This window comes from Charadrius vociferus, unplaced genomic scaffold (assembly GCF_000708025.1).
Source record: "Charadrius vociferus isolate BGI_N301 unplaced genomic scaffold, ASM70802v2 scaffold1, whole genome shotgun sequence".
In the NCBI taxonomy this organism is placed as follows: domain Eukaryota; kingdom Metazoa; phylum Chordata; class Aves; order Charadriiformes; family Charadriidae; genus Charadrius; species Charadrius vociferus.
The window spans coordinates 4,809,828-4,824,552 of NW_009647680.1; the positions used below are offsets into that span (position 1 = coordinate 4,809,828).

Genomic DNA, 14,725 nt, shown 5'->3' on the forward strand with positions numbered 1-14,725 from the left:
AGCAGGAGGATTTCAGAGTATTTACCCTGCTCGGGTCATTATTCTAGGTCTGACTTAGTTTCCTTCGTTATATCTGGCTCAGTTTGCTGAACAGGATATTAGAAAAATTACTGAAATTACTGATTCCCTGGGGGACTGTGAATATTAATTTCTTTGTATTTTTGATTAATTAAATGTGTACTAATTATTACAATTATTGTCTTGAAATTACTTTTTAATTCTCTGAAAAAACCCTACATAGCATCTGTCATTTTAAAATCTTTGCATGCACAGAATTTCGTATCCATTGAAAAACTACAAATTTTGTATTAGTCTCTAGATTTACTGTAGAGCATACACTGAAGTCTGTAGATTTAAGACTTGTAAAAAATTAAGAGTCTGCTTAACTCTGCTTTTAGACCAATGGACCCTTCCTAGGTATGCATGATTTTGAAATAGAGGCTAAAAATACAAATAATACTGTTAACGTATCACACTCACCTTTTTGTTCCGTGTTCAAATTGTTTATATGTGAGCAGAACATTAAGATTCAACCCAAAGTTTCTGGTTAGTCATAGACAGACCAAATGTCTCCAAAGTAATAAAGTTTAGTATTAATATATGCATTATTATTAAAAGTAACTGCTGAAATACGACATGTATTTGTTTTCTTAAATTTAATTTTGTGCTGTCTGACTATTTAACTCGCTTTGCTTAATTTTTGCACCTCCTTAGGATACATATATATGTCCATATCTCTTGATTTACTTATACTGTTTCCTTGTTTATACATCCAAAATTAATATATTATTTATGATTAAAAGTATTCTTCTATAGAAACAAGTTACAATATCTGAAGAATTGTTTTGAATCACATCTCATAGTGGTATAATAGGTTTAATAATTTCACAAATATATACAAAAAAGAATGTAATAGCTGGTGTGCAGACATGTTACTGCTACAAATGTTGCAAATATATACTCATAGGAAATAAATATATATTTATGTATACATATATAGATACATATATATATGTATATACATATGCTTATGTGTATTACATTTGCTGTCAGATAAGTGAATGGTTTCTTAAACCAGTTTTTCTACCCATTTCTGAAATATTTTTTTAAGCAGTAAGGCTATCTATCTCAGTTATTTGTTTATTCATATGACTATGTTTGAATTTATCACAGATTGTTGCATATCCATAAAATTTGTGTTTGGATATCTAATAGAGAATCATTCCATTGCTGGCAGCCCCAGAAAATCCTTTATACAAGATAATTCTGATTCAGGATAAGCTATTCTTCTCATGGTGGACTTGATATAGCGAAAAATCCTCTCAATCAATGCAAGCAAAGTCAATTGTGAGGAGAAAAATAGCATTGCCTTGTATTTATGGCCATATTGTGCTGCTGTAAAGCAGAGGATCCTCCTCCGTTCAGAGTCATCCCAGAGATGTTTCAGTTTGAGGTGGATGGGATGCACAGAAAATAGCTTTGTGACAGTGTTTCAAGACAGTAGGGTTTTGCTTATCATTTCTGCAAGATCTGATTTCTGTACATGACTTTTTTTGTGTGTTTGCTTATACAGGCTAAGTAAGTACATAACACTGCATTGCATAGTGCATTACATTTTAGTGCCTGTGAAGCTATACTGAAGTCAGGCATTCCGAGGAAGATAAAAATCAGCATTTTCACAATACAAATACATATTTGATTGAAATGTTTTAAAGATCGACCTTTTTTTTTTTTCCCTTTCCTGTATTTCTACTGTTGCTGACATTATGTAACTGGTGTTTTTTTGGCTGTCATTATGAGAATTTGCAGTTTGAAGAGCTTAGAGTGAATTATAAATATGAGTCAACAACATTAACGTTGTTGAAAAGAAAAGCTGCTGCCACAGTTGGAAAATATACTTCAAGGACGTGGAGTAATCTTTCTACCCTATAACAAAGCAGTGATGGAAGAAGTTCTGATGTCTGATGGCCAATTCCCAAATAAATTTTAGGTTTTCCTACAGCACACACTCCTTCCTTTGCTTATAATTCCTCTTTTGGCAGTCCTTATCTCATGGGGAAACGTGAAAAAATGGTTCCTGCTCCTTTTTCCCCACATGTCACCATGAAAAAAACCCATTCATTAAGCTTCCTTCCTCTTTCAACCCCCTTAAAAGAAGAGTGGCCAGCAGGTTGAGGGACGTGATTCTGCCCCTCTACTCTGCTCTGGTGAGACCCCACCTGGAGTTCTGTGTCCAGCTCCGGAGCCCTCAGCAAAGGAAAGACATGGACCTACTGGAGTGGGGTCCAATGGAGAGCCACAAAGATGATCAAAATGCCAAGGATGGATCACCTCTTCTATGAGGACAGGTTGAGAGAGTTGGGGTTGTTCAGCTTGGAGAAGAGAAGGCTCCGGGGAAACCTTGTTGTGGCCTTTCAGTACTTAAAGGGGGTTTATAAGAAAAGTGGGGACAAACTTTTTAGCAGGGCCTGTTGTGATAGAACTGGGGGTGACGGTTTTAAACTAAAAGAGGGAAGATTCAGACTAGACACAAGGAAATTTTTTTTACGAGAAGAGTGGTGAAACACTGGCACAGGTTGCCCAGGGAGGTAGTAGATGCCCCATCCCTGGAAATATTCAAGGTCAGGTTGAACATGGCTCTGAACAACCTGATCTAGTTGAAGATTTCCCTGCTTATTGCAGGTGGATTGGACTAGACGACCTTTAAAGATCCCTTCCACCCCAAACTATGATTCTATGATTATTAAGGACTTAGTGGTTCCTCCTGGCAGCTACAGGGATAAGGCTGGGGATAGTCTGGGAACTACCTGCTGACTTCAGCGTGGAACGTGCACGAGCATGAGAGAGTCCCCAGCCTGGGATAGGACATGTCTATGTCTAAACAGATCACAACAGGAGAGTCCATGTTTAGTCTGCAGAGCTCTCATTTTGGTGCTCATCAGCACCTGCACCTTCGTCACATCCTTGACACTTTATCAGTGCTTTCGGAGCATCCCAAGGTAGCTCTAAGTCTGCGGAGACAAGGACCAGCTGGGCACTTTCAGGAAGAATGAGACCCAGAATGACAACAGGTTTAGAAAAGAGCTCTTGAGAAGAAAGTTGGAAAGAACTGGCTTTATTTAGTCTAGATAAACTTGAAAGTCTGTGCAAATGGTTCTTGCAAAATAAAGGCAGTAAAAAAGTGAGGGGCTTAAATTGCAGTGCAGTTTTACACTATATCTTAGGAAAAACAACTTTTAAGACCTTATAAAGTTGTCTAGGCATCCAAAATGCCTTTCTTCCTGGTAATATGTCAAATATTTATCTTTTCCTCACTAAAGAATTATTTGGGAATCAAGAGAGCATACTGCACAAGTTGAATATCCTTGCTGTTTTAGGGGGTAACATTCAGTGAAATTTCTCTTCAATTTAGGGGACAGTCCATACAATTTATATGTATGGGTATAACTTCCTCCAGCTATAAGAACTTGCAAGCATGAAGAAGGGGCATCACACACTGGAAACTATTTTTTTGTAGACCAGCCTACAGCCAGGCTGAATTACTTTGCAGCTCTGAACTACAGATGCAGACAGCTGCAAAACTCTCTGTTTTCATGCAAATTAGATGTTGCTACAGACTACCAATTTCTCAAGTTGCCATCGCTACCTTTCTCAGCTTGGGGAAGTTTGGATACTCTGCAAGTAATTAGTACCAGTAATCCCCTGTGCAAGGTATCTGCCAAATTCACTGCATAGCTACTTCTTCTAGATATCATCTTGTAGAAAACAGTGTGTCATACTGCCTAAAAATAATCAGTTCATTTCTTTCCTTTGAATTACCCTTAAATTCATTTATCTTTATAATATGCATGGAAAGGAAGACAAAGATGAAAAGTTGCAATCTAAAAAGAAACAGGCAGCAAGACAAGAATCCCCATTCATTGCGTACACAGTTATAAAATGAACTCATCAAAATGCAACAATTTACAGCTGCTCACCAAAAGCAATTCCACCCCCCCGATATTAACCAAACAAATTTACCTTTGCAAGACTCCAGCCCTTTGCAGAAGAGCATGAAGACTCTAATATTTTTAGAGCTTTTAAGATATAGAAAAAACTCTGAAAGAGCAGAGAAATACAATGAAAAGAAAATTAAAGACAGCCACTCCGTCCACAAACTCCTACACAGGTGGAGAAAAATTCTCTGATATATTCTCAAATGCTATAGGTCAGATTTTTGGCAGGAGAGTGATTACACGTGGGCAGAACAGCAGTTTCCATCATCATTATGTGGCCTGCAAACGGATTTTTGCATAACAAAAAAAGACCAGTCTACAGCTTAATGAATGTACTCATTAACTGTAATAGCTTTAGCTATGGATTGAAGGGGGAGGGACTTCAGAGAAAAAGAAATCAGCTCAACTGATCCCAAGATACTGCTGCGTTTTCAATTTAGAAAATAAGTGGAACTGTTTACAAAAAGGAGGGTGAGGAGTCTATTTTTGTTGTGTACATGTATCTCTTAGCATTTTGTCTAATCTTAGAACCAGTGGTTTAGAAACGTGTGCTGAATATTCCAGGCAGTTTTCACAGGGATCCTAAAGCCGCGTTCCCCAGCTCACTGTTACTGGTTCATGACATTTCAGAGATCACAGTTTGTGCAAAGGCAATAAGTGGAAAGTTACTTGTGGTACAGTGAGTTACTTAATGGACAGAACTGGTAGACATGTCTCCAGGTTTCTACGCTGTATCCCACCGGTGTAAAAAGACAGAGCATCCATCATGTCAGCTGTAGAGACAGCATATAACATGTTGAGGAGTTGTTGCAGGAACATCTCTTCCATTTGGCAATCTGGATGTCCACCTGCCTAGTTTCAGTTGGTTTAGCATTAGACCTCTCCCTGCTCCCCTCTCCCACCCAGGCTTGCCAGCAGCTGAGAAGAGGCCACTCCACCATCCTAGGCAAGGAAAATCAAGTGATGTCAAGGAGTGGTATCAAAAGAAGTCTTAGCTCTAAGACCATAAACTGTGGCATCTGAGTGGGATTCAGATGTGTCAGAGACAACATGTACCCTTTTACTCAAAAAAAAAGAACAAAAAATCCTTGAGCCATTTCAGAGATGCAGACCAAAAAAAGGATTTAAATAATTTCCAAATAGCACACACATATTGTATAGAATTTGCATAGGTGTGGGTAGGTCATCTGGCTCTGTATGGAATGCACTATGTCATGAAGAAATTTGCATGCACTTTGGGAAAGACCAGCTTAAAATATCCACATTTTCACTTTAGCATGTATCATAATTTGCTATCATTTGCTATTTATACAATCCAAATAATTTCTTAATACCACATGCCCTTTAAGGAGGATGGTCTCACATTTCAATATGTCAGGTGTATGGAAGGCAGAAAATGTACTCTGGATCTTTCTTCATAAATCTTGATAACTTGATAGTATATACCTGATAGATTTTGATAGTGTAGACCTGACACCTGATACCTTGGAAGCATATACCTGATCAACTTTTCTAAAGTGACCAGCTAACAAAAATCTCCCTGATGGCCAAAAAATCATATTTGCAATTCACTGTTGCTTGACTTGTTAGTACAATAAAATGAAAATGACTTTATGGTCAACGTTTCATATAACACAGTGACTGAAAAGGGTTCCAGTAGTTTCAGGAACTGCCAATTTTCAGTGTCACCTGATTGCTCTGCCCCTCTTTTACTATCCAATATATGCGCTTGCTAAATTTTGAAGCAGATTATAACCTTCATAAATTCTTCAAGTTATGGGTCGTGTATCTTTCTCTATATACTCGATTCTCAGCACAATGAAGTTCCAGTTCTGATTCACTCTGTCAGGATGCTGCATGTTAAGACAATAAAACCATAATAGGCATTGGCATTGTTAGGGAATACTTAAATTTGAAGCTCTCCTTGAAGGGTATTGTGGCACTGAATGGAAAAATAGTCATTTATAGTATCTATTTCATCGGTTTATCAGCATAGAATTTTCTTCTTTGAAACTTTTTTAGTACGTAAGCACATCAATTTGTGCAATCACTTTGTTGTTGTTCAGATCTGATGTTTTATCATTCACTAATTGGCATTAGAGTTTCATTTCTCAAAACTGAGGTGATTTGGACTATGAAAATAACAGATCTTACATACAGGGACAATAATAAAGAATTGCTGCTATGGATATTCAAAACTGAGTGTGTGGCCTTAAACTGCCAAACCTGTGTTTGCTTCAGATTGTTGGCCAAAATATCTAAATTAAGGAGCACAGAATTTCTTTTCTGTTTTAAAAACACAAAGGATTATCTTAATTATACTGAGAGAGAGTGTTATTTGGGGAATATGTCTAAAACCTTTCCTTTCACAAAAAAAAAAAAAAAAAAAAAGATTAAACAGCGTAATTTTCATTTAGAGTAATTTTGAGAAGACTGAGAAATTTAAAAGTAACAGAAACAAGCATTTCTAGTTCAGAGAAAAAATGCCTTTTCATTTAAAATATCTTGACTATGTAAAAAGTTAGCTAGCTCTAATTAGATATTTTTTTTTTCCCCTATTTCTTTCATCTTGTGCGTGGGGAAGTGTTTTTCCGTTTGCTTAATTTTGGTCCTTCCTCTCTAGAACAGCAGTCCTGATTCTGCAGGGCAGAGGTGTGCGGCCCACTGTACACTCCTGCATACGCTCACTGCATCATTGGAATTACTTGTGTGTACAGTCAAACACACGATCAATCCTAAATCCATTTCTCTTGTTTTTTGATACATCCCATAGCAATTGCAGAGAGAAAAAAATACAGTAATGAGAAAAGAAGGTAAAACAACATGAGAAGCTGGGGAAATTGTGAAGGAGGGGCATTAATTTAAGTTTCCTTGCATTTTTTCTCTAATCCACTGGGTTTTATAAAACCATCATTCCTCAAAATAAGCTGGTACAAATACAGGGCAGAGTGGATGTCAAGAAGTCAGGTAGCTTACTGTCCTCCCTTTACCGAGGCAGGGTCATTTATATTAGATGGATGTTTGTCTAACTTATTCTCCGACACCGCCAAGAGTCTCCAAGCTGTTCTAGTTCTTCATGTTCTTTACTGGGAGGAATATTTTCCTGGTGTCTAAAATGGGTCTTTCTCCTTCCAGTTTAAGTCGTGAGAGCTTACATCAACGTGATAAACAAATTATGATCTTTTTGCTGCAGCATTTTACATACCTGAAGACAGCTATCACACCTTTCCCCTAGTGTTCTGTTTCATTCTTTAGGCTATAAATCTTCAACTAATTCAGTCAAGAATGTTTCCTAGATCACCTTCTCACTTTTTGGTTGACCTTTTGCCTCTGTCACTAACCACTAGCTTTTCCTTTTGTGAAGTTTGATACTAAAAGTCATCCTGGATTTTTCATTAGTAGTTTTCTCCCTGTGGTGGGCTGCAGGCCGACACTTTCTTTATTCTTCCTCTCATAATAAAATAGTTAGAGAATTTCTGTCTGTTACTTCTGATGTCCCTTGTTTGTTGCAGCTCGTTTTGTGCCTTGACCTTTCTCGTTTTATCACTGTCTAAAGTTTTTCTTTCACACTGATCCTGAAAATCTGAGCTTCCTTCTGCTTTTCACATTTTTCTATCTTTGAGATGGGCGCACTAATATCTTACTGTATTTCCTATCCTTCCTCTGCATGGCACTTCTTAATTAAGTACTTTTAATTCTTCAATTCCTTAGACGTTCCTTACAACAGAGCTAACCTGAAAATTTCTAGGCTTAGTGAAGTCTACTATTTTTCTTCTTTGCTCTTTTAAAAGTCACAAATGCTATTTTTCATGATTATTCTCACCCAATTTGCCTTTGTCTTAACCTTCTCAAGCAGTCCCCACCTACTGATTAAACACCTACAGAAAAGCCTCCTTTCTCTTGTCACAAGGTACAGCTTGTATCCAAGTACTGTCATCTAGGCTTTCCAAGAACTCCACAAACTACTGCATTCTTCTCCTTCCCCTCATTATCAGTAAGTCCTGTGCTTTGGAGAATGCTCTGTTAGTGGCTCACGAAAAGCTTTTTCCACATCATCTTCCAGATTTGATGGTGTTAATCAGACACTTATCACAGGAGGGACCATATACTTGTCACCTGTAATCATGACCAGTAGTCAATAGCCCTAATTCCTTCCATGTTCTGCATCTCTGAACATGTGACTGAAACCTTGACACAAGGCAACACCTCCTTCCTACTCCATTTGCTTGCTTTTCCTGAACCCACTAAATCTCTTTTATATTATCTGTTTGTTTATGTGAGTCTAATGATCCCTTCTGAGCAATTGTTGCCTCACACAAATCTTGCTAGTCCTGTAAAAGGTGACAATCAGCTCTGCAAATCCCTGTTATCCCTGAGAGCAGATTGACATCAGCAGCATACTACATGCTATTGATAGTCATGCTACTTACCTAGAAGATGTGGAGCACTCTTGGATCAATGTCCATCCTGTCTTTTTGAAGATTTTTTGTGGAATTAAATGCTTACATCATTGTTGACAAGGATTGACTAACTTCACCTTTTTGTAAATGTTTTTTAGGAGGTCTAGCAATTTCTTGACTACACTGTATGAGCCCAAAGCAGCCATCATCACCATGCATATTGAAGGGTCTTTATAGTTATTAAGTGTCTCTGATGACCTCTTCATAATGCTTCAAGCATGTTCTTGCTCACTCTTCACCTGAGTGTTCTCCTCCCTCCATGGTGATTCTTTCCAGAAGAAAAACTTCATTCAAACAAGTGGAGATTTCTTTACAACAGATGTAGTCCTGCATCTCATCATTCTTGGGTATCCACACTTTATTGTCAAAGGTTGCTTTTCCTTCGTCCCACAATCCCTGTGTATGATAGGCAAGGTGGACTGAAGCCAGCACAACAGCGCTACCCATCTGGGGAAGCTCTTAGTGGTGCTGGCTATTTCACCTGGAAGCTGGGAAAGATGGGAAAGGATGAAACACTGAAAATTCAGAAAGCCACATTCAAGTTTTTTACATTTCATTATAGCGAACATAATCCTAAAAAGTCTGCACCTCTGTCTTCTATGTACATACAGTATAACAATACGTTCTTGTCCTACAGTGAAAGTCCTACTAGTTCAGGTACACTCAGCTAGAGGGGTCTGAGGACGTACTCTCTACCGTTAGTATCCAGTGTTGTGGTGGAGGAGGCGAGCAGGGTTCTCACAATCCGTGATCACAGCTGTGCAACCCAGTCATTTAAACAGGGTCTCGTTTGCTTCTACTTTTCTGTTCAGATGCTTAAAAGTAATTGTATGTAAAGTAGTGACCTAAAACATTGAATTATTTTATTGTATTTACAGTTATTCATTATTTTTTATATTTATTCATTAATAAATTTTGTAAATATTGGTGGCTCTACCGTGTCATTTATTGGAGCCTATCTGTGATATAAAACTGTCATGATTTACTGTGAGTAAACTAAGCAGACCTTTAACAAATGAGCAGAACTCTTCCACTGTGTTTGCTGACGGCTATTTTTTCACTAAAATCTCCATCACGCTGGCATGCCCTTCAAAAACTAGTAGCTGGGACAATGTACACACGCAAATAAGATCTGATAACAGATAAAGAACGTTATGATAATGGACCTCCTGTTTCAAGTTCATCTCTCACTAGTACTGCAACAGTAAAAGCCATTTAGCCATTTTTCTCTTTTTTCTTCCTTTTGTGATTCCTTATTTTCTTTAGTGCACAAGAATTTTCTTAAATGGTATCTTTTCCTTTTTTTTTTTTTGTTTTTAGAAATGTCATTAACAATGATATATTTTATTTGATACAGTAGTGTTATTATCCTGTATCATACCACCAGCCTTTAAGGAAAATGCACCAAACATTATTCTGACAGCCAAGAATATAAATACAAAGGAATTAGATGAGGGGAAAACACATCATGATCCTGAAAGACAATTCCCCACAGTGTTGAATGTGAGCGTAATATTGAGGGCAAACAGATCTGCACATGTCATAGTCCTCTTACCTTTTTGACAGCTTTCTACCCTGGCAAGCTAATGAACGAGATATATGCATTGCTGCGTACACCTGACAGATATCAGCAAGGGGCTTTTATTTTTGGTGTTGCAGCTATGCAACTACTGTTTTCTTTCACAGCAAGGTTTCTTCACATGCAACTCTGTCTTTAAGTCTTGGTGGGATCACTTTAAGGACATTTGCCCTCTGGTTAAAAAGCAACACCATTTATTTCTAATAATCAAAATCACCTTATTGCCTAATCGTAATAAAACTGGAAAGCACAGTGTCCATCCAAGGGAGAAAAAAATGAACTTGTGTAGTGATCTGCTAAGAATATTCATGTCCCATTTAATTTGTTTAGACTCTTTCATAATGATTACTGGAATACTGTTCACCTGGAATTATTTTACTACCTGTGAGGAAGATGTTCTTAAACACTTGTTCATCTAAAAATCCTATACAGCCCACTGCTAGCATAAAGTACCATGTCTTTCATCAGCACGCAGTCCTGCCCTGCGTTAGTGGTAATCTATGCACCTTGCCACTTCTGAGGGTGAGAGTGGGGGTCATAGAGGACTTCATTTGGAGCTCCTTGTCACAGCCAATTTCTGGTGCCAGGGCATCTTTCTTCAGCTGAACCAGTAGATTTCAGCAATGGATAATACCATTTTGAACCTTTCATAATGCAACCGCCAACGGAGTACAATGATACCGCCAGCTACTACAGCAAATTAAGCCATAAGGAGAAGAAAGAAGGTGTAAGGTGGGGCGGGCAGGACTATGAAAGTAAGCAGTTATCTCCCTCTCCGTCCCCTTCTCCCTCATCTTCACACCCCTTACTGAGTTCAGAGGATGTCACAGATCTAATATCCCAAATATATCTGTATCATCCGGTCATCAACATCCCATAAATGTTGTTACTCTACTGTGGGTGCACAATTTAAATACCACACGCTACTGGTGCTTTTTTATACTCATACAAACCTGTTTTCCTACTCCACTTTCACTGGACTTTAGATATTAGTTTAGCATTTGCTTTGCAACCTTGTCTGTCTGAGGCTTTGTTATCTCTACATTATTGTCTCTGCAATACACACTTCAGGTACATCATCTACATAACAATCCTAAAAGCCTTTTGCCCCAAGAGCTAAAGCGAAATGCTTATTTGAATGAAAAGCAGCTCTGTTGAATTTAGAAATCCTACTGCAGAGAAGTTGAGACGAAGGGTTATGTAATATGAAGTTGTTATTTCTATCTTTTTTAATGATTTAAAGTTATCAGATGGTATCTCTGTTGCAAATCTTCTTGGAGAGGATAACTATTCATAAAGTAACGCTATAAATTTTATATCACTGCTGGATTAGATCTACAAAACAGTTCCTCTGAAAAATGATAAAGAAATTAATTACAAGAAAACAGGTTTTATTCTAAGTTGTTAATGAGACAATTCATAAAGCTGGGATACTGACAGCACAGCTCAGCTCTAATTCTCTTAAATTCTATTTCTATTCAGTTAAAAAAAAAAAAACAAACAACAAAAAAACACAACGCACTACAGAAAACTTATCACTTCCTGCACTCATAAAATCTGTCAGATTTTATGAGGATGGATAAAACTGCTTAAAAACTTCCCAAAGATTAAGATGAATGTTTCAAAGAAAAGGTTAAGTCACTCCTAATTTTAAAAAACCTTCTGCATTTTTTATCACAAAACAACCCATAAATGGTTCTAATTTCTTGTCCAGTAAATAGTCCTGGTGGAAGGTGGGGAGTGTTTGCCTGTACTGAGCCTCCCAAGTGCAGTTGGGAACATTAACTCCTGTGTTCATCCCTCATTGGATCTAAGCTTGAAGGTAAATTTTCCAAGTGCTGTATTTCAGCTCAACATCAGTGATCAACTTTCTCCTTTCATGAACATCTATTTTACTCTTTTGTGCTGAGTAAATTTCTGCATTTGAAATCTGAAGCATGTTTAATAAACCCTTCCTTTCCATTCCTGATGCTGAATATTGGTTTTGGTACTGGTGAAGCTGCTATTTACTGCCATTGCAGCTGTGCTAAGACCTAGTCAAGAGTCCAGGCTTCAATGAAAACAGTGTCTTGTGCAGAAGGAGTTACTGTCTAAGGTCTTGACTTCTGCACGGTGTGAGGACAGCTGAGTCCCCGTGTAGAGAAGAGGGAATGTGCTGGGGACCCAGTGACTGCTGCAGCTTCCCTGCGTGCTCTGCGGTACTGGAGCAAAGTTTAAGCCAGGCAGCGAATGATGAAAATAGAACAACATAAAGTTAAAGGTCACCTGCATCAGTTATACTGTGACCAACTTAGAATAGTTAAGGCTAGCTTTAAACAACTCATGAAGTTTTAAAATGAGACAAATTAAGCTTATTTTTTATCCTTCAGTTATTCAACTGTTAGGATTTAAAGGTGGTCTCTATGGTGATTAACATCAGTGCCTTTTAGAGGGGCAAAAATCCCAATCTGAGTTTCTTCTACAATTTTCTAACTGTAAGACCTGAGGCTTTTGAAGAACTGAAATATCATGTTCATGATAAAACAGCAGAAATTGGAAATGCTCTAATGAGATATGTACATTTTCAGTGGAGTTGAGTGCAACTTTGTAAATGTCAGTACTTCCAAGAAAAATCCATTGTGAAACTGAGGAGGGGCAATTACCCTGAGAAGTTTGTGACATTTTGTTTAATTTGGGTTCTCTGTCACTTCTGGCTACTGGTCAGAGTGTTGCAAGCAGAAAGGTTAAGAGAAGGGGATTAAAATTCTGTGTGGGGGACAGCGTCACACAAATTCATAATACTCCAGCCACCAGCAATCAAGAAACAGAAGCAACACATGTATCTGCATGATGCTCTCCCCAGCTTCATTAGTCATGTCTGCAGAGAGGATTTATTGCTTCAGAGGCAATGCCATACTGTCTCAGCATCTGAGCTCTGAGCTGGTATTTCTGCTTGAGCAGTGTCAGCCCACTGAAATTTTGCTTCTGGCTCTTTGTGTCATGCTCCATTGTGCAGTATAGGCATGGTCTGCAACACAGTCCTGCCCTTCGCGCTGTCCTCAAGGTCACCTCCTTTCAGGTTAGAGTAGTATCATCCCAGTGTCTATAAAACACTGAATCCAAGATTTTCTCCCCAGAGCTCAGTGAGGCTTAGCATGCTGCAGAGATGTGCTTATACAAGGCAGATTGTGATTTTTAATGTTGTTTCAATTACCTAAAGTGGAGGATGAAGAATGTATCATCTAAGTAGAAGGTGCCAATGACAAGCAAATGTAAGGAAAAGGAAAACACTGATTTCTTCTACTAGAACTATTACAAATGCTTTACTAAACTCCACTCAGGATCACAGGTGTGGGTGTGTGCTCTTAGGCTCTGAATTTCATTTTTAACAAAGTTCTTTTCTTATTCCTTTGAATGATTAATGTTGTCTCTTTTTCATTTATCCCCTCAGTGATGGCTGGGCAGACAGGTATGATGTGACAGAAGGGTATCAGCGTGAAGCTGTCGGTGGAATAACGATCAAGCTCCAGTCTCCTGATGTGAAATGGTTTGATGATTACTACCTACAGCTTCGGCCAGAAACCAACCACCGAAATCCATGGTTTCAGGAATTTTGGCAGCACAGGTTCCAGTGCCGGTTGGAAGGCTTTCCTCAAGAGAACCCTAAATACAACAAGACTTGCACAAGTAAGTGAATTTATTTCTTCTGCTGTATAAACCAGTGTGACTGAAGGTCTGGTGTAAGCAGCTCATGTTCAACTCATGCTGCCTGGTCTGGTGGAACAGTGGGTGGGCTTGGAAGGAAAGAGGCTTGAATTGCAATCATTGCTCTTTCCAAAATGATGACAACCACAGTTTTAAAAGTATTCAGATCTCTAAAGAAATAGATAGTGCCTCAATACCTGCCTCCTCTCTGCATTTGAAAAACTTGATGCTACTCTATGTCCAGAGGCATCTTAACACTTTCAAAAATGTTGTAATCCAAAATTCCATGCTTCTTTTCTGAAACAGGGTTAATCACATGGCTTTACCTCACAAGAGCAATGAGAAAGTTAATATACTAAAAGTTATCTGAAATCCATATGGTAATGGTGATTACTTGTGTACTTCAGATAGAAGACTAGCTAATTTGAAAGATTTCATTAGGTTTTCTTTCAGCCATGAGTTATTTCAGGAAATGCCATTTTGAGCTGATCTTTTTCATGAAATTGTACTGATTTATCAAAAAACTGCCACAATATTTTGTCATTTTTTGCAAAACAGTGGCAAAACCATTTTTTTCCCAGAAAGATGTAGTACATTTTTCGGGTTTCATTGGAGCGAGTCCAGAGGAGGGCCTTGAAGATGATTGAAGGGCTGGAGCACCTCTCCCATGAAGACAGGCTGACAGAGTTGGGGTTGTTCCGCCTGGACAAAAGAAGGCTCCGAGGGGACCTTATAGTCCCTTCCAGTACCTAAAGGGGACCTACAGGAGAGCTGGGGAGGGACTCTTGATCAGGGAGTGGAGCAATAGGACAAGGGGTAATGGTTTTAAACTGAAAGAGGGGAGATTTAGATTCAATATTAGGAAAAAATTCTTTACTGTGATGGTGGTGAGACACTGACACAGATTGCCCAGAGAAGTTGTGGCTGCCCCATCCCTGGAGGTGTTCAAGGACAGGTTGGATGGTGCTTTGAGCAATGTGGTCTAGTGGGAGGTGTCCCTGCCCATG

General features: G+C 38.5%; 1 protein-coding gene across 1 annotated transcript in view; it reads left to right on the plus strand.

The window, feature by feature from the left end:
- The window catches only part of GRM5 (glutamate receptor, metabotropic 5), a 276,118-nt gene that overhangs the window by 203,987 nt on the left and 57,406 nt on the right, over positions 1 to 14,725 (plus strand). Inside the window, exon 4 of the mRNA XM_009881188.1 lies at positions 13,465 to 13,700. Coding sequence (XP_009879490.1) covers positions 13,465 to 13,700 — 236 coding nt within the window. The remainder of the gene's footprint in view (positions 1 to 13,464; positions 13,701 to 14,725) is intronic.